Below are 27,770 nucleotides of genomic sequence, written 5' to 3'. Positions count from 1 at the left end.
TATGGCTGACCCTCTAAAACAACACATTTCACTGCACCTATGTGACAAAACGTATTTTTTTTATATACAAGCATAAGCACACACACATTCATGGACAAATTACACCAAGTAACAGCCCCAGATTTATACAAAGCACTGCTGTTTAGCCTATATATCAACTGTACAGTCTCTGCTGTGGATGGTGAAGGCAGCCTACTACTGATCAGTGTTCTGTTGTTGTGTTCCATGTTGGGTGTGATCCTGTCCCAGTCCCACTGTTCCTAGATCAGTGTATTGACAACCTTGATGCTATCCTGAGGGGAACACCACGAAGCACGCTAGATCTACTCAGGCATGTCTAAAGCTAGCCAGCTTCAGTTAGCATTCCTGAAGGATTGGTTGCCATAGAAATGTACCTGGCTAAAGGTGAGCCACTTTCGTGGTACCGGTTATCCCGAGTTAAACTCAGACTTGACCAAAGTTAACTGACTAACTCCTCAAACGACATTTGTAGTATAGGTTAAACGCTGAGCTGTCTTCTGCAGCTGCTGAGGGTCTACCACTCATAACAACGAGAGAATCCCAAGGGTTTAAGTTTGTTTTGCCACACAAATAAGACCCCAATTAACCCTGTTTGTGTCTTTGACTGTGTACACATGATCATTTGTCCCCCCCCCCCCCCCCCCGCTGAGGTCAGTGCTTGGACGTGTTGCCCCAGTCAGCACGCCCAGCTCATTCCTTTTTGATATGTCAATCACAGGGATGGCTGGGAAGCGGAGAGATACGCGGTGGGCCGTGTGGGGGAGGTGTGTGTGTTGGGGTTGTAGGGGTCTGGTGCCTGTGAGATACGCAGCAGACCCCTTCAGGCACAAAGGACAGCGAGAGCCATTCAGTTTTAATGTGTGTGTGTGTGTGTCCATAATGTGTGTGCAATGATGGGGGTGAACACAGAGACTGTTGTACTGTGTGTCTGTGTCTGTGCATGAATGGAGCACACAAACCATACAATTCACTGCACAGTCTTGCAATCAATGGTGGATTGTAAAACATGGTCTCTGCAGTAGTAACATTGTGTTAAAGTAAAGCAATTTACCTGGGATTGATTGGGAGATATAGGCTAGCAGCTTCAACTAGGGCATAAGCAAATTGCTTGTTGGTCACTAATTGGCATGCCTAGCTTAGTAATAGGTGTTGTCAGGTGTCACACATACCTAATGTTGAGAAAGGGAGTACATGGGAGTTTGTTTCCTACTTCCGGTTCAAAAGGGAAAACGGAGAGTCATTAATTATAATGGAACCCCTTAGCTATAATGAAAAATGTCCTTCTCATTTTCATACAAGTCATAGGCTCAATCAAATGAATGACTCTCTGAAATTAGAAGAAATTCTATGTCCCCCTGCATTTGACAAAACCATCTTACAAAGGCCTACAAGGGTGAGTGTATGGCACTACAGGCCTATAGCATCAAACTGTTGCGAATAACTGTTGAAGTCGGCTTCTGCATCTAAGCTTGTCAGGTCCAGTGCTCACAGCCAAATCAGGGTCCTAATTCATTAGGAACCAAACAGAAGCAAACAGTCCGAAATGGGGAGGGAGGCGAGGGACTACCTGAATTTGTCCATTGTTTACGTTTGTTTGCGCTTTCATTACAAAACGTTTTTCAATAGTACGATATGTACTATTGAATTCAACCAAGATATCAGTTCCTCCGTGGTCTACTGAGTAACATGGAAGAGACGCTCACCTGCTGTGTGGGACGCTCCAGTCCTCATTTATATTTCATAAGAACGTGGGCAGGCAGGGGGAGGGGGGCTCAGCTGGGGACAAATCAGTCTCATCATCCCACCTTATGATTGTCCCTCCTTCCTTCATGCTTTATTCTGTCAACTCCTCTTTCAATGTTCTCTTTGTTAGTTAGCTCATCTGGGAAGGGAAGGGACTTATAACGTTTACATTTGAGGTTCTCTCTCTCTTCCGCTTGCGAAGTCATAGCATAGGAATTGAGTGTTAAAGTGGTTTCTTCTGTCGGGGCTGATACCCGAGCCGGGTTTGTGTGACGCAAAGACAAAGTGATTTGTTCATTGATGAGGGCTGGTGATTTTTCGGGTTTTGTTTTCTACACAAAGCGTCTCAGAGTACGAGTGCTGTTCTAGGATCAGATCCCAACTGTCCGTATAATCATATTCACTATAATCTAAAAGGGATAACTGATCCTGGATCAGTACTCCTACACTGAGACGGTTTGTGAATACTTGCCTCGGGCTCGGTATAACTGTCAGGGGTTGTGAGGGATGATATTTATTTTGTTTTGGTTCTACTGAGAGACTCTCTTAGCTCTTGCTTGGAAGAAAGGGAGGGGGAAGGTTAGACAAAGGTTAAAGGGTTGTTTCAACCAAATTATCTGTTGTCATCTGACCACATCCATGCCCTTATGCCATTTGACCCAAAACCCCAAACATGAAGCACTGTGTCTCATACTTTCTCTCTCCCTCTCTCTCCCCCCTTTCCCTCTCTGTATTCCAGCTTTCACTCGCGGATGAACAGAGCGAAGTGACACGGAATGGCTTTGAGTCCAAAGAGCTGCAGTACTTGGTCCAGATCTACTGCCAGGTATGACAGAGTAATCCCCCGGGTGCTGTGATATGCTGCAGTGTCATACTCACTCTCTCAGTGCTCTCTCATATACATTTGCACACACACACACACTTGCACGCAAACCCACACTCTCACAGACGCACAGTCACATGGAAAATCGCTGTCTTTTGAATCTTGTCACACACCAAATGATGAACGCCCAATACTGTAAATCATACCCAGCACACCCCTCTGTTAGCTAGTAACGTTACGGGATTGGCTTATTTTTAATTTTTCTGAAAACACTTTGGGTCGTGATTGAAGAATCTTCGTTGCGGGAACGGTGAAGCTGGAACAACCAAACTACTCAACAGAAAGGTCAGATTGGTGATAAGGGTCTCGTGGGAAAGGAGAGTGACAGGGAAATAATGCCGTTTGGCCTTATCCACAATGTTCACAAGGTGTTGAGTAGCAACAAAACACACAACTTGAAAAAGACGTCTGGCATACCATCTGAATCTTCTCCTTGGCAATTGTTTCCCTCTCATCAGAGACCTAGCGAAGCAATTCAATAAAACCCTTGCCCAATTTCATCGTCTATTGATCAAAATTTATTTTTTTAACGTTTAATAACTTGGGTGTTTCTCCTAAATGTAACATGTAGGACATCTCTAGGGACTTCCTAGTTAAAGGTTCACTGAAGACATGCCTTCCATTTTACTGAATTCCATTTTCTTATGCTCACATGTGCTTTCCAGTTCCCACAATTGCGCACAGGTCCCACACAACCCAGTAACTCCGGTCTCACCCCTTCCACTGACTCACTCAATTCAGGTTTCACACATTTTTCCTCTAGATCGTATTCCATTTGCATGACCTTGGCAATGCCACGGAAAACGGGTGTCTCTGTCCTTGGAAATTCCATCTTTCCTTGGCTTGGTGTTGGAAAGGGGAGCTGAAACTGCTGCACTGTTCCATATATAAGGGGGGAAAGGAGGGTGAACAATTGGCCCAGAGCCACCCTCTTAGTACAGAGAGCGGAGGAGAAAGAATCCAGCCTGCAGGATAGATCGCTTTAGTTCCACAGACTAGTAAGGGAACAGACAAACAAAGGAACTGACTGGAAGTCCCAGTGTCTGAAAGTGGGACAAAGCTACTGTAGCACACCAAGTACTATACGGAGTCCTGATTCCCTCCCTTATGGCTGCACTAGGATCCGTGGGGCTGGTCGATGCTCTGCAGTCACAGTCACTCCAGCCCTGGCCCCAGTTCAGAGGGATGTTTCTGGGTCAAATCAAAGCAACCAAGTTTGTTTTTTCCTCCCTCGTTCTGGAACTGGGGTTTTTGAGGTTTGCAATCACTCTTGTGAGTCGAAAAAGAAACGGTGAAGCAACTGGATGGAAAATAGGAAGACAGGAGTAGCTTTGAATGCGATGATGAGCTGAGGGCAAAGTTAATTTGGTTTGCACTTATACCACTGGTTTTGTCATCTGCAAGCATATTCCACCATTTTCTTTCTTTGATATAGATGATGGTAAGTGCAGGGAAATTGACCAATTTCATGTTGGGAGCACGTACCTTTGACATTCCTTCTGGAGAACAAAAAAAGAGGGGATAGGAAGAGAATAGAAAATAAAGGGTGGGAAGATAGGACAGGAGTGGAGAGAAGTGTAAAGGGGGTGACCCACAGAAATGCAGCTTTGTCAGGTTTGTGTTGTCCTTTCAGAGATGAAGGTGGCCGGAGGCTGTAAGCCAGCCATCGAGAAGACTGCCTGGATGAGGGATAGTTACCACACACTGGGGACGTGGGCATTGGACCAGGGAGCAAGAAGAGAAAAGGGGGGACAAGACTGGCCATCGGAGATAAAACACATGGCCTGCTAAATGGGCTATAACTGGGAATGATTCTGCATTTTGATAAGCTTGCAGTGTGTCCACCTTCTGCTTGAAATTCAGTAGGTCCTTGAAATGTTGCCTTTTTTTGCCAACCTGGAAGTGGCTATGGCTAATAGAGTTATGGATAATTATTTGTCAGCCCATAAAGGGGGACTGTTGGAAGCTTGTCTTCCAGAGCCTGGATACACAGTACTCTGATCTGGCAGAGCTTTCAGAAGTATTAACCCCAACTGCCACCACCACCATCCTCAACCTTTCTCCATTTCCACTCTTCCTTCTCCTCCTTTGCTCCCCACAACTTTCTCAGCCCATGAGCTACATTATCCCCAGGATAAATTCTAAAATAACCTGTTCCCGGTGCTGACCAAGGGCCTGTCCCAAATTGCACCCTGTTCCACATAGGGACGTTGCCCGAGGCTCACATCACAACTCGGCACCCTTTCATTTAGATTTCAAAAAGCCCTGGATGGCTTTGTCAATCGCCAGCCGGCCCCGATGTATCCCCCCAAAGATCTAATGTCTGTTAAGAGTTAACGTATGGATCTGTGTGAATTATCGAGTTCTTGTGTTGTACTCCCAAAATAGCCTCGGCGAATTGATGACTTCATAAATTGATTCCAAACTTAGTTATCCAGGCCAGCACAGTTAAAGTGTGAGTTCAGTGAGCTTCAATGGCAACATATTTAGGAGCTGTTCCATTCTGTGTGGCATGGTGCCTGTTGGATTTACTCACAATACTAATAAAACAAGTGATTACCCCACCACATATGTTTCTGGTTTGATTAATAGCAGTACATCCAATATTATCAAATATTTTATTTTTCACTCAATGTTCTGTAGTAGATTCAGGGAACATCGTCCATTGAGGGAGATCCCTCTTTCAGGTTAAAATGGGCCCCCCTGTTGAAATTGAAGGATATAATGTCCACCTCTCTTAATTCCACCAGATTTGACCCCTCTTAATAATCCCAGCCATTTAGATTCATCCCCCCTCCATCCATCCATCCATCCCTTCGTCTGTTTTTTTAGCACTGCCTCACATTGGCAGACTGGTGCTCTGCTTGGGGCAACCACAACCAAACTACAACCATACAAATGGCTGGTCCCTGTCCCCCAGTGGAATGTTCTGTGGGGAGTCACCCTATCAGGCCTTTTATCCAACCCTGCTCAAACACAACTGGATCTTGATAAGCCGATTTGTTATCGTCACAGCCGTGTATATTCCCCCTCAAGCCGATACCACGACAGCTCTCAAGGAACTACACTGGACCTTGTGCAAACTGTAAACTGCAGATCCCGAGGCCGCATTTATTATCGCTGGGGGCTTTATTAAAGCAAACTGAGGAAAACGCTACCAAAGTTCTATCAACACATCGCCTGTAGTACTCGCGCTTCAAAAACTCTCGACCATTGTTACTCTCCCTTCCGGGATGGCTACAAGGCGCTCTCCCGCCCTCCCTTCGGCAAAATCAGATCACGACTCCATTTTGCTTCTCCCTTCCTATAGGCAGAAACTCTTAACAGGAATTACAAATGCTAAGGTCTATTCAACGCTGGTCTGATCGGAATTTTCCACGTGGACTGGAAAATGTTCCGGGTTGTCTCTGAGAATAACATTTACGTATACACTGACACGGTGACTGTGTTCATTAGGGAGTGTATAGGGGATGTTGTTCCCACTGTGACAATTAAAACCTATCCAAACCAAAAACTGGATAGAAGACAGCATTCGTGCAAAACTAAAAGCGTGAACCACCACATTTAACTACAGCAAGGTGATGAATACTAACAGTCCAGTTATAATAATAATAATTTTGCACGCCCAATTTTTCAGTTTTTGATTTGTTAAAAAAGTTTGAAATATCCAATAAATGTCGTTCCACTTCATGATTGTGTCCCACTTGTTGTTGATTCTTCACAAAAAAATACAGTTTTAAATCTTTATGTTTGAAGCCTGAAATGTGGCAAAAGGTCGCAAAGTTCAAGGGGGCCGAATACTTTCGCAAGGCACTGTATCTCAAGGCCATCAGACTGTTAAATAGCCATCACTAGCCGACCTCCACCCAGTACCCTGCCCTAAACTTAGCCCTTTGCCCTAAACTTAGTCACTGTAACTAGGCAGCTACCATCCGGTAACTCATCCCTGCACTTTAAATGCTGCTTCCCTATGTACATAGACATGGAACACTGGTCACTTTAATAATGGAACACTGATCATTTTAATCATGTTTACGTAATGTTTTACTGATTTCATATGTACTATATATTCTGTATTCTAGTCAAGGCCATCCTATTTAATTTTTGCTGTACAGTATACTATTCTATCCACGTATTCTTCAATTATACTATATTTTCTATCCACATACTGTCCATAATGTCTATACATCCTAGTATTTCTTAATTCCTTTATTTTACCTTTAGATTTGTTGCTTTTTGTTAGATATTACTGCACTTTTGGAGCTAGAGAAACAAGCTTTTCTCTACGCCGCAATAATATCAGATTAACATATGTATGGATGCAATACAATTTGATTTGAGCAGCTGATCATTTCTTTACAATATGGTGTGTTCGAGTTGGGCTTGAGCAAACTTCCTGCATACCCAGTAGCTCTCCTGGACTCTCCAGGAGGAGGGTTGGCCACCCTGCAACATTACAATTATAGCCAAATACTTTTTGTCTTTATAAAATAATTCCCTCATTCAATGAACCAGGGATCAAACGGCTACGGTGTGCGAGGTAGTTAACCTAAGATGTTTATCTATTTGTGAGGTTAAAATAATCAGTGTTCATGAGAGATCTTGACAGCATAGGAGTTACTTATCAATTAGGCTATTCTAAGATTTTTTTTTTTACTTTGTCAAAATTGCATGGCCGGTATTGAATTTTGAGAGCTTGAGAGATTGTTTTACATCCAGAGTATGCAGCATTGGTTTCATCAACTGCGCTCCCATATCCGTGTTGGCCATTTGCGGTTATACACGAGTGCCGGTGGAAAGTTATTTGAGGACATGACAATGACCGTAATGTATGCTAAACAGTTAACTAGTCAGAACTAGCCGAACTACACTATGTTTTGAATTGTCGTCGTCACACATCACCCCCCACTGAAACACACGCAGGTGATGCACACACTATGACTTTTCCAGGATTTTCATTGATGACCAAAAACTATAACTGGGCAAATGATTAAAGCAGCCTAATTGTTTGATATTGTGATTTTTTTATTTGTCCATGTAATCTGCCTGTCCAACAATGAGTTTTTTTTACTTGCCTGGGCAAGCGGACAGCGTTAATGTCGAGCCCTGCCCCCCCTCTGATCCCCCTAGTAAAAGCATAGAGCTCCCCTCCTGTCACTCCGTCTCAGCGGTGGATTCTGAATTAGGGCGTGAGGGGTATCTGTTACCAGGCTAGTAAAGGGCTGATGCACCTCCTCTGTCTTTGGAAACGTTCTCTCTCCTGTCTTTTGACTCTCTTGTTTTTTCTCCGCAGGGCCGGAACTGGATTGTGAAGCGCAGCTATGAAGATTTTCGTGTCCTGGATAAGCACCTGCACCTCTGCATATATGACCGCCGCTTCTCGCAGCTGCCGGAGCTGCCTCGATTCGACAGTCTGAGTGATCGCGCCGAGGTAAGACGCCTGGTCTCAGTACAGCCGATGTGCCACCCCTCCCAACACCCCTATATCACCATTCAGATGGTCTCTCCCAGTCTCCCACTTTGAATGCCACCTCAAAGCTTATGACTGCAAGGACTATATTATGCCCTTCAGGGTTATACATGATAACGGTTTAGGGTTCAGACAGAAACCAGAGGCAAAATACAGGGCTCACTTCAGAACAGTTTTGCGACCGTTTCCATACTTTCCTAGAGTGAAATACCAGTACAATGTCCATGTCGTTTTTGCTTGTTTTACAAACTCCTGCCTAGGTCTTTGTTGCAGGCTGATTCATGGCCTAAATGAGTGAAAGTGTCCAATTATGCTGTCTCTGTGTTTACGCGTTTAGAAAGCCTCTCCATCCCCGCTGAGCTGTGACGGGAGCTTTCGCTCTCTTACACCCTCCCTCTCTCTTACACCCTCCCTCTCTCTTACACTTTCCCCTCTCTTTTCCCCTCTCTTTCCCCTCCCTCTCTCTTACACCCTCCCTCTCTCTTTTCCCCTCCCTCTCTCTTTCCCCTCTCTTTTCCCCTCTTTCCCCTCCCTCTCTTACACCCTCCCTCTCTCTTTCCCCCCCCTCCCTCTCTCTTTCCCCCTCCCTCTCTCTTTCCCCCTCCCTCTCTCTTTCCCCCTCCCTCTCTCTTTCCCCCCCTCCCTCTCTCTTTCCCCCCCCTCCCTCTCTCTTTCCCCCTCCCTCTCTCTTTCCCCTCTCTTTTCCCCTCTTTCCCCTCCCTCACTCTCTCTTTCCCCTCCCTCACTCTCTCTTACACCCTCCCTCTCTCTTTTCCCCTCCCTCTCTCTTTCCCCTCTCTTTTCCCCTCTCTTTCACCCTCTCTCTCTCTTACACTTTCCCCTCTCTTTTCCCCTCTCTAACACCCTCCCTCTCTCTAACACCCTCCCTCTCTCTTTTCCCCTCCCTCTCTCTTTTCCCCTCCCTCTCTCTTTTCCCCTCCCTCTCTCTTTCCCCTCTCTTTTCCCCTCTTCCCCCTCCCTCTCTTACACCCTCCCTCTCTCTTTTCCCCTCCCTCTCTCTTTCCCCTCTCTTTTCCCCTCTTTCCCCTCTCTCTCTTACACCCTCCCTCTCTCTTTTCCCCTCCCTCTCTCTTTCCCCTCTCTTTTCCCCTCCCTCTCTCTTTCCCCTCTCTTTTCCCCTCTCTTTCCCCACTCTTTTCCCCTCCCTCCCTCTCTCTTTCCCCTCTCTTGAACACACACTCTCACTCTTTACAGTAGTTTTCACAGCGAAAGCCCACTTGAACTGTGGCATATTTTCACAACTAAATCGATGGCCTTTGAAGTTTGGAGTGGCTGTTAATGCCTACCTTTTATGATCCGTCAGTCCATGGGGGGAAAAAGGCCCTAATACTCCTAAATAGAGACTCCCACGGAGGTAGGCTGACTAGTCACCACTTTATGTCTGCATCCCAAATGGCACCCTGTTCCCTTCATAGTGCACTACTTTTGACCAGAGCTCTATTGGCCGTTCTCAAAAGTAGTACACTATATAGGGTGCCATTTGGGATGCAGGTCGTCCGGTCCCCAGTGTAATGGGAAACACTGGGAGGCCCGGGCGGCATGTTGACTAATCACAGGAGGTCAGATTACTACGCCCACAATGAAAGCATGGGTCCTTCAGTAGTGGAATGTTCAGGACTAGTACAACAGGTTGTTAGGGTTTTCACAAAACAAGGCAGGAAAGGAAATAGAGGAAATAGGCCTACCTCAGTCGTGATTGGTTGAACATGTTGTCGGACCTTTCGGTTTAATCTGTGTCTGTGGCTGCTGGGACAAATAATAGCGGAGAGTGAGCGTCTAGTAATTTCAGGCAGCCCAGCTTTACAAATAGTTTTTCGGGAGGCTGCATGCTCAAACTGTCATTGTCTGATTGTAGCTTTCAGGCATTTAATACAGAGGTTCTTACAGGATGAATTGTTGTACGGGAAAATTGGCTTCAATTGAAATGTCACTAACAGTATTGTCGAGGGGCTGATTTGCCACTCCCTCAGTTTGGTACCTAGCTACCGCAGTTATTTGGATAGTCTTAGCCTAACTAGTATGTTAACCATCATATTGCCTGCTCATTACAATACACAATGGCCACTGTTGTGCAGGCCAGTACATGGATCTCTAAATTGCCTGGTCGAAATGAGTTGACATTAGCTCACACAATGTCTTCCATGACTCATTAAGTCTAAGACCTGAAAAGAGTTGGTCCGAATATTCTGCTAATCAACTAATCCGTCTCCCTATTGATTCTGTTAGCCAGCCAGTCCCCGTCCCTTTAAGGCCTCCATGTTGTGCTTGGCTTTACTCTTGTTTTACCCTATGTTCTCTAGTCTTTGTCTTTCTGGAGAGTCTTGGCCCTCTTTTGGTCTGTGTTTGCTTGGCCATGTTGACACTCGAGGAAGGAGGACTAAGGAGAGACACTGGCGGCGGCGCAAATGGTACCATATTCCCTACATAGTGCGCCACTTTTGATCAGAGCCCTGGTCAAAAGTAGTGCACTGTATGAGGACTATGGTGCCATTTGGGGCGCATACACACACTGTCTGGCACACACAGGGGAAGGCTCACTCTTGGATTAGTGCGCTGAATAGGACAAGTCTTGTGGGAAGCGCCAGGGTATTCATCACCAACAGTAACCAACAACTGCAGCACAACAAGGAAAGCATCCATGTCATCAGAGAAAAGCTTTCCTTACCCACCCTGGCTTATTATAGCCCAGACCAGAGCGTTCATGGCCTTCCTTCTCTGCTGCTCTGCAAAGCAAGCCCTCTATACAGAATCCTACTTTACCCTCCAAATCAAGTGCTTAGTATTGTAGCACTGTTGGCACTCGTTTCATTTCTTGAAAGTTTGGGGCTTTCTTTTTGCCATTCTTTTTGTCCTAGGCTAACCCGTTTTTATCATTTAGGCAAAACGTGGTGTCCACTTCAGCGTTCTGTACTCTCCCTCCCTGCAACGTTTGAAGGATGAGGGTTGTTTAGGGAAATGTTTGATTTATCCTGAGATCCGTTTAAATGTTGTCAGCTTCGTCTTCATTGAGCTCCCTCAAGGTGACGTGTGACCTTCATGACATTTTTGAACAGATCTGATTGCTCATTTAACCATTGTTTGGACTGGTTAGTGCCACAATGAAGTCTCAAATAAAAAACAAACATATTTTTTTAAACCCGGGCATGCTTTGTCATTTACACATCTTATTATCTTCCACATATATATCTTCCACATATCTTCACCGGTTCCTCTTGGCCAGATTTGTCCTGGCTGTGGGTTTAGTTAGGGTTAATCTGGTTATACATATTTACATTTATGTTGTACTGTTGGTGCCACATCTTGTGGAAAGAAAACAAAGGCTCGGAGGCTGTGGGACTTTTAAAACCAGTGCTGAAGTGGCAGTGTCATGTACATGTCGTCAGATTGTGCCCCATTCGGCCCCTTCCTCTAGGCTACAACACTCGGCCTCTGTGGGTGTGTTGGTTGTCCCTGGCCTGATTGGGTTCGCACGGTGCCAGCTCATGTACTGGAATCGATGTGGCAGGCAGCGGCCTAGAACCTCCGGGAGAGAAAGAGAGAGGGTCATGAGAGGGCCCCACGTCTGGCCCCGTGCCCACCACTTCAATGGTCTCTGCTCTAACCTCTTCTCCCTACTCTAATTTCTTGTCTCCTATAATCTCTCTCTCTATCCCTTCCTCTTCTCCTAACCTCTTCTGTCCTCCCCTAACCTCTCATTTCCTCTGCTCTGCTTTCCTATCATCTCTCCTTTCTCATCTCCTCTTTCCTTTCCTCTAACCTAACTTAGTCCTTGCCTCTCTTTGGGCTCAGTTCTCTAACCTCTACCTGTCCTAACTTCCTCTTCTCTTCCCTTATTTAACCTCTCTTCTCTTTTCCCTTATTTAACCTCTCTTCTCTTCCCTTATTTAACCTCTCTTCTCTTCCCTTATTTAACCTCTCTTCTATTCCCTTATTTAACCTCTCTTCTCTTCCCTTATTTAACCTCTCTTCTCTTCCCTTATTTAACCTCTCTTCTCTTTTCCCTTATTTAACCTCTCTTCTCTTCCCTTATTTAACCTCTCTTCTCTTCCCTTATTTAACCTCTCTTCTATTCCCTTATTTAACCTCTCTTCTCTTCCCTTATTTAACCTCTCTTCTCTTCCCTTATTTAACCTCTCTTCTCTTCCCTTATTTAACCTCTCTCTCTCCTCTTCATCTCCTCTCTAATTGGCCTCCAGTGGAGTGTTTGATTCCCTCTGCTAGGCGCTCACCAGTCACTCTTTCCTTTTGCCCTTTCTCTCTCTCATGTGGTCTTTTTTCTCCTCTCTATTTGTCTCTCTATCTCTCTCACTCTCAATTCAGTTATTTCTGTATTCATCACAGACGCTAGTCCCTCTTGAGATTCTTTAACTTGATCTAACAATGTCTTTTGATGGTGACAGAGACACACGTATGTTGTTGCCTACTGTATCTCACTCACATGAGGTTTTCACACTGTCTCTCTATTCTTGTATTGTCCTAGCCTTTATAGAATATGGAACATGAAGGACTGCCACAGACCTATGAAATCTCCTGGCCATCTTTTGTGCATTACTCAAGAAGTCACCTCAAAAAATAGAAACAACCTTTATTTCAGTATCATTGGGATTGACTGCATTATGAGCTCAGTCATTCTGGCTCATGCTCATTGAGATGTGTTTATCCTGCCTGAGAGCAGCTGAAGTGTTTTGGAGCGCCCATTATGCCTCTAAAGTACTGTGGTACCCTCCTACAGTGCTAGAGGTGCTGACAAACTCATTGAGCTCGCACACATGCACACTTTCCAATTTTCTCTCACAAATTATTTGACTCGTCCTCTCTCCTTACTCTCTCTCGCTCACTCTCTCACACGCGCACACTTTTGTGTGTTTACTGCTTCCTGTCCAGAAGTAGTACATAACCTTGGTGAAAGGAACACACAATTACAGTGAAACCTAAAAACAGCTCTCTCAATGACAACTAGCTTGTGAAGCACAGACTAAAAGCCATTTCTCTGACTCCCGCCTCACACTGAAACACATTTGTAGGACTGTGAGTAGAGTAGTCATTGGCAGACCATGGGCAATTCAGTTTTGCATATGGCATATAAGTTGTGTATATATTTTAGTAGTGCAAGCGAAAAAAAGGCATTGCACAAAACAAATATTTGTGTTCCGCTGACATCAAATGTATTACCATGGGTCCCCTGAAAATCATTTGCCCTGCTTAAAAAGGAGAGTGCTTCTTGTTTTTGATTGGTTGCAGATGTAAACGCACTTAGCAGCCTCATTGGGTTGAGTTAAATTGAAACTGTATACTCCCCTGGTGGTAGGCAGATACGCAACCAGAGTTGATTTCTTTCGTTAATGGCCTCTTGATTGGATACATTTCCCTGAAGAGTCTGCCAGCCTGACGGCCATGATAATACTGATGATAATTCCGCTTAAAGTCTATGATACCTTTTGTTATTTAGTTTGTTTGTGTATTTCCAGTTAGGAGGCTACCTATCTGATTTAGGATCAGCTCTACTTAGCAAGTATAGCCTAATGCCAGCCTCACCCATCATGTGCACAACAACCACGCTGTCTCTGGATCAGTTGTAAAGACCACGCAAAGTGGCCGCACAGGATTCGCATACACTACCTATAGCTGTAGGTCAATCGACACCACTCTGTAGAGCTACAGTGACAGAAGGGTGTTGTGTGGTTTTATATAGGTGTTTTACACATGGTCTGTTTCTGGTTTCCTCTCACAGGCAGTTTCCCAGATGCTGATGGCTTACCTCTCCCGCCTCACAGCTATCGCTGACAACAAGATCAACTGTGGGCCTGCCCTCACATGGATGGAGGTGAGCTTCTGTCTGGGTTTATGTCTATCAATCTCCCACTCTACACAAATACACCACACATAAAACATAGTTTTCCATTTTCTCTCTCTTTTGAACACATCAGCTTACTTCATTCCTTAATCACCTATTTATATATATATATATATATATAATTAAACCTTAATTTAACTAGTTCAGAACAAATTCTTATTTACAATGACGACCTACCCCAGCCAAACGCGGACGACGCTGGGCCAATTGTGCACTTCCCTATGGGACTCCCAATCACAGCCGGATGTGATACACCCTGCATTCGAACCAGGGACTGTAGTGATGCCTCTTGCACTGAGATGCAGTGCCTTACACACACTAGAACCGTAACTCACCAACCCAGTGTAACCTGTCTACATTGATAGACAGTAAATATGACACTACCTTAACTGTGTGTGTGTGTTTTCCAGGTTGATAACAAAGGCAACCACTTACTGGTCCACGAGGAGTCCTCCATCAACGTGCCCGCCATCGCCGCCGCCCATGTCATCAAACGCTACATCGCCCAGGCCGCCGACGAGCTCTCCTTCGAGGTGACAGGGAGGGTTGACACACATTTAAACACGCATGCACACACACTCACATGGACATACAGTACATTCAGAAAGTATTTAGACCCCTTTTTCCACATTTTGTTACATTACAGCATTATTCTAAAATAGTTTTTTTTCCCCTCATCAATCTACACACAATGACAAAGCAAAAACAGGTTTGTAGAAATGTATGCAAATCCATAAAAAAATATAAAATGAAATATCATATTTACTTAAGTATTCAGACCCTTTACTCAGTACTTTGTTGAAGCACCTTTGGAAGTGGTTAATGCCTTGAGTATTATTGGGTTTGACTCTACAAGCTTGGCACACCTGCATTCGGGGAGTTCCTCCCGTTCTTCCATGCAGATCCTCTCAAGCTCTGTCAGGTTGGATGGGGAGCGTTGCTGCACAGCTAATTTCAGGTCTCTCCAGAGACGTTCGATCGGGTTCAAGTCCGGGCTCTGGTTGGGCCACTCAAGGACATTCAGAGACTTGTCCCGAAGCCACTCCTGCGTTGTCTTGGATGTGTGCTTAGGGTCGTTTTCCTGTTGGAGGTGAACCTTCGCACCAGTTTCATCAAGGATCTCTCTGTACTTTGCTCCATTCATCTCTCCCTCGATCCTGACTAGTCTCCCAGTCCCTGCCACTGAAAAACATCCCCACAGCATGACGCTGCCACCACCATGCTTCACCGTAGCAATGGTGCCAGGTTTCCTCCAAATGTGACACTTGGAATTCAGGCCAAAAAGTGAAATCTTGGTTTCATCAGACCAGAGAATCTTGTTTCTCATGGTCTTAGTCCTTTAGGTGCCCTGTCATGTGCCTTTTACTGAGGAGTGGCCTTCGTCTGGCCACTACCATAAAGGCCTGATTGGCGGGGAGCTGCAGAGATGGTTGTCCTTCTGGAAGGTTCTCCCATCTCCACAGAGGAACTCTGGAGCTCTGTCAGAGTGACCATCTGGTTCTTGGTCACCTCTCTGACCAAGGCCCTTCTCCCCCGATTGCTCAGTTTGGTCATGCAGTCAGCTCTAGGAATAGTCTTGGTGGTTTCAAATTTCTTCCATTTAAGAATGATGGAGGCCACTGTGTTCTTGTGGACCTTCAATGCTGCATACATTTTTTGGTACCCTTCCCCAGATCTGTGCCTTCGCACAATTCTGTGTCGGAGCTCTACGGACAATTCCTTCGACCTCATGGCTGGGTTTTTGCTCTGACTTGCACTGTCATCTGTGGGACCTGATGTAGATGTACCATCAATTGATTTGACCACAGGTGGACTCCAATCAAGTTGGAGACAGGAAACACCTGAGCTCAATTTTGTGTCTCATAGCAAAGGGTCTAAGTACTTATGTAAATACATTATTTCTGTTTTTTTAAATAAATAAATAAGCAAACATTTTGCTTTGACAGTGGGGTATTGTCTGAGATTGGTTAGGGAAAAAACTATTTATTCAATTTTAGAATAAGGCTGTAACATAACAAAATTTGGAAAAAGTCAAGGGTTCTGAATACTTTCCGAATGCACGGAGATGTCATGGATGAATGGATGTTCTTGTATGCAGTAATAAATAATAATATGTATTATATGAGAACGTTTCTCTTTGCAGTATGGATGCCATGACTGGTTATCTGCATCATATTTACTCTTTATATAGACGCCTCAATATATTCCGTTGTTCCTAGGGTGGTGTTTCTCCATTTCTCTTTTCATACACTACATCTGATTCTACATCTAATTATTATGTAGAAATACATTCTGATGCAGTCAGTGGTTCCCAAACTTTTCTTAGCAAGGTACCCCTAATAATATCCCCTCTATAGTATGGGTTAGTTAGTATGTAGTTTCCCCTCAAATGTAGTCACAGCATGACTTGATCCAGCTTTCCCCGCTTTCTTCTTCTCTCTCCCCCTTTCCCCTTCTCCTCTCTCTCTCCACTGACAGGTTGGGGACATCGTGTCTGTTATTGACATGCCCCCCAAAGAGGACACCACGTGGTGGAGGGGCAAGCACGGCTTTCAGGTTGGTGGCCCAGAAGCGCGCACACACACACACACACACACACACACACACACACACACTGTGTCGCAGTCTAGAATCTGGGGTTGATAAGTTGCATACAGATGGCTTGGCATCCACATCTACTGATCTACGATCGACTCCACAAGGCCAGGATTTCAATTGTGCTTTCCTCATTTGGTTCTTATTTGGTTTGGCTGTTTAGCAAATTTTACTCTTGACTACAAATGAAAATTGGCTCATATTGTTCATTTGGGTGAAACGTTTCTCTTGTCAGTTAATACATACATACAAAATGCGTACAGAATAAGTGGTTGTTCTTGATCGGGATGTGATTGTATTAGCTAAGCTAAGTTTTCCAGTATTCCATTTAAAGTGAACAATAGTCTTTCTTTGAACCCAGCTGAACTTCCTGTGCCCTTCGCATTGAACTGCGGCAGTGTTCTGGTCATAGCTTACCCTTAGCATTGCCCTTAGCATTGCCTCCTGCGCGCTTGGCTCTCCGCTCGCTGCCCCGGGGATTCGGGCCAGTTGGGAGGGCAGCCATGTTGGATGGGGCTTCACAACATGTTATTGAACGCAAGGATGATCGGGAACTGTTGGGCTTGTCGTACTGTAGCTGTGTATATACTGAGTTGACAGAGGAGAGTAGCTTGTTTGTTTGGTTTTGGTATATCAGAGTAAGGTATAATCTGTTTAATTTTTCAATAATGTAACTCATGGCACTCATTCCTAGGAAGAATTGTCTCATACATACATGTCTTCAACAAAGATGTCATAACTATGTTATTACACAGTGTTGGTCCTTGAAACCAATCTGGATATTGGCGAAAACACCACCGTGTTTGTTACTACTAGATATTGAAACGTTGATTGGATGGTATGTCAATTAGCACAAAGCAGATGTCCATGTCCTCCCTCCTATTGCCACCGGAGGTCAGTCAGTCACCCTAGAGGCAGTCTGAGTCCGTCTATGACTGGAGGTGGATAGGCAGCTGACATCTGTCTTTATTTACCAGCCTGAGCCTCATAGAAAGAGCGGGTGAGAGAGAGCGATAAAAGGGAGGGAAGGAGAGAAAAAGCTGGAGGAGCAACAGAGAGGGAGAGAGCAAATCCAACCATGGAAAGGGTGAGCTACATTTGTTGAATGCTCAGCATGAGTCAACTCTTTCTATAGTATAGTATAGTATAGTATTGTCACTAGACAGCTGGACCTTGGATCCCTATGATGGTCACATTCAACCTTCAACCCCTTTATCAGTCACATTACTACAAGATGGAGGCAGTTTATGTTGCAAAGCGTGCAGGTTCTGTACTCTGAAGCTACTACAAACACTTATTTGACAGTGTATTAGTGTAGTCTGGGTCTCTTATGTTAGGAATCGCACAAGTCAAGATGTGTTCCTCAGTGGACTAGATGATTAGTTGATAGTAACAGAATGGTTTTGTCAAGCTGCTCTACTGGGAATGGCTTTGTTTTAGCACTTTCCCCCGTCTTCATTAAAGCACGCAAAAATATTTATACCTAGTCTTCCTCCAAGCCCCTTAAGTGAAGCCGAGAGATCTTCTATTATAAAAAAATGTATTTCTTAACACACATTTTAACCTGAAGGCATCTTATGTGTATTTTGTATTGGTAGAATCAGTTGTGTTAGATCAGAAAATAGTTGTTTTACACATGTTTATTGTTAATTCGTAAATACATTTGAAGATTACTTTTAACATCTGTGTTCAATAAGGATATCTTGCTTTCTGGTTGACTGGAGATTTGAAACGATCACAGTTTGTTCTTGACTGTTCTTCTGATATAAAACATTTGGGGTATACACACATATCGACCCCACCGGGCTTTACCTCCGCATCAGGTGGCACTGAAAAGTCCTAAATACCATAGCTTGGGCAGCTATTCAGCCACATGATCTTGACTGAACACTGCCAAGTAGTATCCTGGGGTCAAAGTACGCCCTGCGCTGGTCTTGCACCAACCTTTTAGTACATGTTTATACGAACTGCCTATGGACTCCTTAATACATAGAGGTCTCCAGCATAATACCCGAAACACAGTGGTGAAATGTTGATATTAACCGCACAACATTGAAGAAGGGCCTTAAGTGGATGAAGCTTGTTTATCAGTCTTTAATGGTAATGCGCTCTTTCGCTCACTCTCGCTCTCTCACACTAACACACACACACACACACACACACACACACACACACGGTTACTGATCCTCTATGCTTACTCTCGCACTCTCTCTCTCTAAAAGTCTTGTGTGTCCTCTCCCCAGGTTGGCTTCTTTCCCAGTGAGTGTGTGGAGCTGATAAACGACAAGGTGCCGCAGTCCGTCACCAACTCGGTGCCAAAACCAGGTACCGTACTTCCTCTCCAACAACCACAGTGAGGTGTCCTTGAATCTCCTGACGGTCGTTCCCACTGGGTGCTATGTTGTTTTGAGTGGTGTGTGGATAAAGTACGGCTTATCAAAAAATGTGCGGTTGTTATGGCGGCTTTGACATTATTAACTATGAACGACTAACTAGATATCTCTATTTCTGCTAGCAGGAAGCAATTGGTTATAGAAAATGTGTATATCAGTGTGATAAGGTATTATAATGTCTGGTGAGATTGTGGGGGGGGGGGGTTCCCAACAAGGATCTCATCTGGAAGTGTGTGGTGTGATGATGTGGTGGATGGGGTTTTGGTATGTCGTGGTGACTAAACTGCAGCAGGTGCTAGTGCCACTCTGTGGAGGAGTAAGGGTAATGCGCTACACAAGTGTCTCTGTCTAAGGCCAGCTGAGGCTAAAGCACCTAGCATTCCACCTGGAAGGTTTAGTGACAGCATGAGCCTCGGGATTGATTGAAGAGGCTTGTGTATTCAGCACAACACTAGACTGCAAAATAAAAACAGACAGTGCATTTGGAAAGTGTTCAGACCCCTTGACCTTTTCCACATTTTGTTACGTTACAGCCTTATTCTAAAATTGATTAAATTATTATTTATTCTCATCCATCTACACGTTACATCATAATGACAAAGCGAAAACAGGTTTTTAGAAATGTTTGCAAATGTATACATTTTTTTTTTACATTTTTTATATTTTTTAAAAACAGGTACCTTATTTACATACAGTACCAGTCAAAAGTTTGGACACACCTACTCATTCAAGGGTTTTTCTTTATTTGTATTATTTTCTACATTGTAGAATAATAGTGAAGACATTAAAACTATGAAATAACACATATGGAATCATGTAGTAACCAATAACGTGTTAAACAAATCAATATATTTTCTATTTTGGATTCTTCAAAGTAACCACCCTTTGCCTTGATGACAGCTTTGCACACTCTTGGCATTCTCTTAACCAGCTTCACTTGGAATGCTTCTCCAACAGTCTTGAAGGAGTTCCCACATATGCTGAGCACTTGTTGGCTGCTTTTCCTTCACTCTGCGGTCCAACTCATCCCAAACCATCTCAATTGGGTTGAGGTCGGGGGATTGTGAAGGCCAGGTCATCTGATGCAGCACTCCATCACTCTCCTTCTTGGTCAAATAGCCCTGACACAGCCTGGAGGTGTGTTGGGTCATTGTCCTGTTGAAAAACAAATTATAATCCCACTAAGCGCAAACCAGATGCGATGGTGTAGTGCTGTAGAATGCAGGAGATAATCCGTTCACCTACTCTGCATCTCACAAAGACATGGTGGTTTGAACCAAAAATCAAACATTTGGACTCATCAGACCAAAGGACAGATTTCCACCGGTCTAATGTCCATTGTTCGGGTTTCTTGGTCGCAAGCAAGTCTCTTCTTATTATTGGTGTCCTTTAGTAGTGGTTTCTTTGCACCAATTTGACCATGAAGGCCTGATTCACGCAGTCTTCTCTGAACAGTTGATGTTTAGATGTCTGTTACAAACCTGACTCAGTTACACCAGCTCTGTCAGGAGGAATGGGCCACAATTCACCCATCTTATTGTGGGAAGCTTGTGGAAGGCTACCTGAAACGTTTTAAACAATTTAAAGGCAATGCTACCAAATACTAATTGAGTGTATATAAATGTTTGACCCACTAGGAATGTAATGAAAGAAATAAAAGCTGAAATAAATCATTCTCTCTACAATTATTAGGACATTTCACATTCTTAAAATAAAGTGGTGATCCTAAGACATTTTTACTAGGATCAAGTGTCAGGAATTGTGAAAAACTGAGTTTAAATGTATTTGGCTAAGGTGTACAGTGGGGAGAACAAGTATCTGAAACACTGCCGATTTTGCAGGTTTTCCTACTTACAAAGCATGTAGATGTCTGTAATTTTTATCATAGGTACACTTCAACTGTGAGAGACGGAATCTAAAACAAAAATCCAGAAAATCCCAATTTATGATTTTTAAGTAATTAATTTGCCTTTTATTGCATGACATAAGTATTTGATCACCTACCAATCAGTAAGAATTCCGGCTCTCACAGACCTGTTAGTTTTTCTTTAAGAAGCCCTCCTCTTCTCCACTCATTACCTGTATTAACTGCACCTGTTTGAACTCGTTACGTGTATAAAAGACACCTGTCCACACACTCAATCAAACAGACTCCAACCTCTCCACAATGGCCAAGACCGGAGAGCTGTGTAAGGACATCAGGGATAAAATTGTAGACCTGCACAAGGCTGGGATGGGCTACAGGACAATAGGCAAGCAGCTTGGTGAGAAGGCAACTACTGTTGGCGCAATTATTAGAAAATGGAAGAAGTTCAAGATGACGGTCAATCACCCTCGGTCTGGGGCTCCATGCAAGATCTCACTTCGTGGGGCATCAATGATCATGAGGAAGGTGAGGGATCAGCCCAGAACTACATGGCAGGACCTGGTCAATGACCTGAAGAGAGCTAGGACCACAGTCTCAAAGAAAACCATTAGTAACACACTACGGCTTCATGGATTAAAATCCTGCAGCGCATGCAAGGTCCCCCTGCTCAAGCCAGCGCATGTCCAGGCCCGTCTGAAGTTTGCCAATGACCATCTGGATGATCCAGAGGAGGAATGGGAGAAGGTCATGTGGTCTGATTAGACCAAAAAGCTCTATTTTTGTCTCAACTCCACTCCGTGTTTGGAGGAAGAAGAAGGATGACTACAACCCCAAGAACACCATCCCAACCGTGAAGCATGGAGGTGGAAACATCATTATTTGGGGATGCTTTTCTGCAAAGGGGACAAGGACGACTGCACCATATTGAGTGGAGGATGGATGGGGCCATGTATCGCGAGATCTTGGCCAACAACCTCCTTCCCTCAGTAAGAGCATTGAAGATGGGTCGTGGTTGGGTCTTCCAGCATGACAGCGACCCGAAACACACAGCCAGGGCAACTAAGGAGTGGCTCCGTAAGAAGCATCTCAAGGTCCTGGAGTGGCCTTGCCAGTCTCTAGACCTGAACCCAATAGAAAATCTTTGGAGGGAGCCGAAAGCCCGTATTGCCCATCGACAGCCCCTGAAACCTGAAGGATCTGGAGAAGGTCTGTATGGAGGAGTAGGCCAAAATCCCTGCTGCAGTGTGCAAACCTGGTCAAGAACTACGGGAAACATATGATCTCTGTAATTGCAAACAAAGGTTTCTGTACCAAATATTAAGTTCTGCTTTTCTGATGTGTCAAATACTTATGTCATGCAATAAAATGCAAATGAATTACTTAAAAATCATACAATGTGATTTTCTGGATTTTCTGTTTAAGATTACGTCTCTCACAGTTGAAGTGTACCTATGATAAAAAGTACAGACCTCTACATGCTTTGTAAGTAGTAAAACCTGCAAAATTGGCAGTGTATCAAATACTTGTTCTCCCCACTGTATGTAGACTTCTGACTTCAACTGTATATGGCAGCAGCCTCTAAGGTGCATGGTTGAGTTGCCGGGGGGTAACCGGCTAGTGATGGCTATTTGAGACAGAAGCTGGTTTTCAGTCTCTTGGCCCCAATTTTGATGCACCTATTCTGACCTCACCTTCTTGATGATAGCAAGGTGAACAGACTGTGGCTCGGCAGTGTACCCCCTGTGATGCGTTGTGCAGACCATACCACCATCACGAGAGCCCTGCGGTTGTATGTGGTGCAGCTGCCATACCAGGCGTTGATACAGCCCGACAGAATGCTCTCAATTGTGCATCTGTAAAAGTTTCTTAGGGGCCAAGCCCCACACTGTTTGTGTAGGTGGACCAATTCAGATTGTCAGTGATATCTACGCCGAGGAACTTGAAGCTTTCCACCTTCTCCACTGCAGTCTCGTCAATGTGGATAGGGGCGTGCTCCCTCTGCTGTTTCCTGAAGTCCACGATCAGCTACTTCGTTTTGCTGACTTTGAGGGAGAGGTTATTTTCCCGGCACCACTCTGCCAGGGACCTCACCCTCCTCCCTGTAGGCTGTCTCATTATTGTTGGTAATCAGGCCTACTGCTGTTGTCTGCAAACTTGATGGAGTTGGAGGCATGCGTGGTCACACAGTCATGGGTGAACAGGGAGTACAGGAGGGGGCTGAGCACTCACCCTGGTGGGACCCCTGTGTTGAGGATCAGTGAAGTGGAGATGTTGTTTCCTACCTTCACCACCTGGGGGAGGCCCGTCAGGAAGTCCAGGACCCAGTTGCACAGGGCGGCGTTCTCGATCCAGGGCCCCTATGGTGTTGAAGGCTGAGCTATAGTCAATGAACTGCAATGAACTGCATTCTGACGTAGGTATTCCTCTTGTTCATATTGGATAGGGCAGTGTGCAGTGCGATGGCGACTAGACCATATGTTCTATTGTGGCGGGTAGCAAATGGAAGTGGGTCTAGGGTGTCAGGTTAGGTAGAGGTGATATGATCCTTAACTAGCCTCTCAAAGCACTCACAGAAGTGAGTGCTATGGGGGGCGATAGTCATTTAGTTCAGTTACCTTTGCTTTCTTGGGTACAGGAACCACATCTTGAAGCAAGTGGGGACAGCAGACCTGGATAGGGAGAGATTGAATAAGTCAGTTTCCAGCCAGCTGGGCTCCACATGCTCTAAGGACACGGCTAGGGATGCACTCTGGTCCGGCAGCCTTGTGAGGGTTAACACGCTTAAATGTCCTACTCATGTCGGCCACGGAGAACGAGAGCCGAAAGTCCTTGAGAGCTGTCCGCTTCGTTGGTACTGTGTTATCCTCAAAGTGGGAAAAGGTGTTCAGCCTGTCATGTAGCAAGACGTCGGTGTCCGAAGTGGCTTGTTTTCCCTTTGTAATCCGGGATTGTCTGTAGACACTGCCACATACGTCTTCTGTCTGAGCCATTGAATTGCAACTTCACTTTGCATTATGGAGAGAATAACTACTGTTTGTATTCAACCATATTCCCAGTCACCTTGCCATGGTTAAATGCGGTAGTTCGCCCTTTCAGTTTTGTGCAAATGCTCCCGTCTATCTACGGTTATTGGTTTGGGTAGGTTTTAATAGTCACCGTGGGAACAACGTCCCCTATACACTTCCTGTTGAACTCAGTCACTGTGTCCGTGTAAGCATCAATGTTATTCTCAGAGGCTACATATCCCAGTTCGAGTGATCAAAACTATTTTGAAGCATGGACAGTCCGATTGGTCAGAGCAGCGTTGAATAGACCTTAGCACTGGTACTATGTGTTTGAGTATCTGCCTATTAGGAAGAGAGGAGCAACATTGAGTCTTGATCTGATTTTCCGAATGTTATCACAATCACACCATGAGTAGTTAGTCATGAAGCATACACCCCCGCATTTATTCTTCCCGGAGAGTTATTTATTCCTGTCTGCGCGATTAACTGAGAACCCAGCTGGCCGTATGGACGGGGACAGTATATCCTGAGAGAGCCATGATTCTGTGAAACAGAATGTTAGTCCCTGATGTCTCTCTGGAAGGAGAACCTCACCCTGAGCTTGTCTACTTGATTGTCCAGAGGGTGAACATTTAGCGAGTAATGTACTCGGAAGTGGTGGATGGTGTACCCGCCTTCTGAGTCGGCCGAGAAGTCCACTCCGAATACTTCTTCGCGACTTCGAGCAGCCTCTGGGATAAGTTAAATTGCCCTGGGGGTACGAACAAAGGGTCCAATTCGGGAAAGTTGTATTTCTTGTTGTAATGCTGTGAGTTATCGCCACTCTGATATCCAAAAGTTATTTCTGTCTGTATTTAATAACACAAATAAAACATTCTGGGCTAATAATGTATGAAATAACACACCAAATGAAATATTGCAAAGTTGCTTAAGAGATAGAAGCAGAACTGCCATTTCTGTCAGTGCCATCTTACTTTCTGTGCATCCTGTTTCCATTGATCATCATTGATGTTTCTACAACTTGATTGGAGTCCACATGTGGTAAAGTCAATTGATTGGACATGATTTGGAAAGGCCCACACCTGCCCATATAAGGTCTCACAGTTGACAGTGCAAGTCAGAGCAAAAACAAAGCCATGAGGTCGAAGGAATTGTCTGCAGAGATCCGACAAATGATTGTGTCGAGGCACATATCTGGGGAAGTGTACCAAAACATTTCTGCAGCATTGACGGTCCCCAAGAACACAGTGGCCTCCATCGTTGTTAAATGGAAGAAGTTTGTAACCACCAAAACACTAACCACCAAACTGCGTAATCGGGAGAGAAGGGCCTTGGTCAGGGAGGTAACCAAAAACCTGATGATCACTCTGACAGAGCTCCAGAGTTCCTCATTTGAGGTTGGAGAAACTTCCAGAAGGACAACCATCTCTGCAGCACTCCACCAATCAGGCCTTTATGGTAGTGTCCAGACGGAAGCCACACCTCAGTAAAAGGCACATGACAACCTACTTGGAATTTGCCAAAAGGCACCTAAAGGACTCTCAGACCATGAGAAACAAGATGCTCTGGTCTGATGAAACCAAGATTGAGCTCTTTGGCCTGAATGTCAAGTGTCACATTTGGAGGAAACCAGTCATCTCTCATCACCTGGCCAATGCCATCTCTACGGTGAAGCATGTTGTAGGCAGCATCATGCTGTGCGGATGTTTTTCAGTGGCAGGGACTGGGAGACTAGTCAGGATCGAGGCAAAGATGAACGGCGCAAAGTACAAAGAGATCCTTGATATGAACTTGCTCCAGAGTGCTCAGGACCCCAGACAGTTTAATACATTTTAGAATAAGGCTGTAAAGTAATAATATGTGGAAAAAGGGGTCTGAATAGTTTCCAAATGCACTGCAACACCTAGATCATTATATTGATATCTTTGCTTGAATATGAAGTTACTGTATTACTATATGTGTCCAATGAAAATTCCACAACTGCAAAATTTCACAACATGATAAATGAATCAATAGTTATCACGCTCTTGAATAACCACTTAAACTCGCGTCTCATGTCTCTGTTTGCATCATTTCAATACTAATCCAATGCAAACACGTATTGCTGATCTATAGGTAGCCAAAACAAACACAGCCATTCAACACACGAGTGTAGCGATTACATTCAGAAAGCGCAGCCACAACATTCCGATAGGTGTAATAGAAATTCTGTCATGGTTGTACTGACACTCTAACACGGGTAATGCTCTTAGATGAATCGTGAAATGTTTTTGCTTTTCTTTGTTCTTTTTGTCATGTCCCTGCCCATCTTCCGAAAACATCTGAAACCCTACCTCTTCAAAGAACATCTTACCCTCCTTGTCTTTTCTTAATAGCACTGGCTTTGCTGATAACTTATTTATTAAGGACAAGTGTACTGACTATGGCTGTGATATTTGGTTGTCTCACCTAGTGCATTCATATTACAATAACTAACTGTAAGGCTCTCTGGATAAAAGCGTCTGCTAAATTACTAAAATGTAAATGCAATGTTTTGGAATGACCAAACTGCCAAGCCCTTTCCATGGCATCATGTCCTATTCCTATCCTATATCCTGAAATTGTTTCCTATTCCCTATATAAAATGACCTACTTTTGACCAAAGCTTCATTAGCTCTGGCCCAAAGTAGTGCCCTATATGGGGCATAAGGTACCATTTGGGACAGAGCCCCATGCACTCTCTCGCACAGCCAAAGGCACTTTTAGCCTAATTTAAATCAGCCTTGAAAAATCCCTTTCATTCCAAGGGGTGAATCACCCAATGATTGTGTCAGAACCATCTCAGTTGCTTTGGGGTGGACGGCCGGGTAGGAGCTGAACCATGCAAGGCCTGCTGGGAACGATATCAAGGCAGAGGGAACAGGGAAGTGATGACATGGCACACAAAAAAGACAACCCCCCACAAGATCCGCAATGAGGAAATAGCATCATCATCATCATAACTATGTAGTCTCAGGTTTTGTTAGGGGTTAAGGCCCAATGTTATCTGGCACACAGAAGTTAAAGCCAATTTTTCCCAGCATATTGTCAATATGAAAATAATGCATCATGCTGTCTGTCATACTGTCACACACAGTGTCCTGAATGCACACAAAGAAAGCACACTGTGGAAATTAATCATGTTTGCTTGCCAAACCCTTCTGCTTTTAGGTGATCTCCTCTCTTTGGGCTGCCATGTTGTTCACAAACCTGACCATTTGCATGTCGTTTTTTTGTTGTTGCATGGCTTCACTCTGCTCCACAAATGTTTTAATCTTGTTGTTTATTTCACTGTCATCCCCTCTGCCCCCCAACCCACCTCAGCATCCCCCTGCTCGGGTCTGCGGCCTGCTTCCTGGAGTCTCTTCCCACCCTGTGCGTGCTGGTATACACCCCACTCTCCCCCTCACTCGCACAGTTCAAGGCATCCTTCCTTCTTTCCTTCCTTGATGTAGTCAATAATGATTCTTTTTAAATGACGGGACAGGTAAAAGCCATGTGATGGAAACATTGCATTCCCTTCTCCAATTATGTCTAATCAGTGATTAGAGAAAGGGAGGAAGGATGCCCTTTTAAATAATTTGAACACGGCCACACACTTTTCTTCCCTACATTGTTTCCTCCTTTCACACCTGGTTGTCAAATTGAATGTGTTCTTTACAACACTTAATGCTACTTTCTACTGCCTGACACCAATTTTGACAGTAAGTGATTTGATTTGCTGCCATTTCTTTCAATGACACGTTTAAGTATTCACCGTCCAATGATGTATTATGAAAGTGTCAGGCGCCAAGCTATCTGACTGAGTGACAGTCTCGAAAGAGAAGAAAAGCTGTTGTTCCTGCCATGTTCATCCTCTAAACAGAACCATTCTCTCCCTCTCCGTTCCCCCCGCTCCTA

General features: G+C 44.5%; 1 protein-coding gene across 5 annotated transcripts in view; it reads left to right on the top strand.

The window, feature by feature from the left end:
- LOC139423207 (Rho GTPase activating protein 32b) overlaps nucleotides 1-27,770 on the top strand; it is a 210,845-nt gene that overhangs the window by 144,067 nt on the left and 39,008 nt on the right. For 3 of the 5 annotated variants that reach the window (XM_071174949.1, XM_071174950.1, XM_071174951.1), the window contains 7 exons: nucleotides 2,504-2,590; nucleotides 7,941-8,078; nucleotides 13,870-13,962; nucleotides 14,403-14,525; nucleotides 16,471-16,548; nucleotides 18,831-18,912; nucleotides 27,195-27,245. In XM_071174949.1, coding sequence (XP_071031050.1) covers nucleotides 2,504-2,590; nucleotides 7,941-8,078; nucleotides 13,870-13,962; nucleotides 14,403-14,525; nucleotides 16,471-16,548; nucleotides 18,831-18,912; nucleotides 27,195-27,245 — 652 coding nt within the window. Of the gene's footprint in view, nucleotides 1-2,503; nucleotides 2,591-7,940; nucleotides 8,079-13,869; nucleotides 13,963-14,402; nucleotides 14,526-16,470; nucleotides 16,549-17,583; nucleotides 17,675-18,830; nucleotides 18,913-27,194; nucleotides 27,246-27,770 lie in introns of those variants that run through there. The other 2 variants (XM_071174953.1, XM_071174954.1) reach the window with 2 other exon arrangements.

This window comes from Oncorhynchus clarkii, chromosome 12, assembly GCF_045791955.1.
Source record: "Oncorhynchus clarkii lewisi isolate Uvic-CL-2024 chromosome 12, UVic_Ocla_1.0, whole genome shotgun sequence".
Lineage (NCBI taxonomy): Eukaryota > Metazoa > Chordata > Actinopteri > Salmoniformes > Salmonidae > Oncorhynchus > Oncorhynchus clarkii.
Note: the sequence above shows the minus strand (reverse complement) of the source record. Positions and strands in the feature narration are given on the sequence as shown.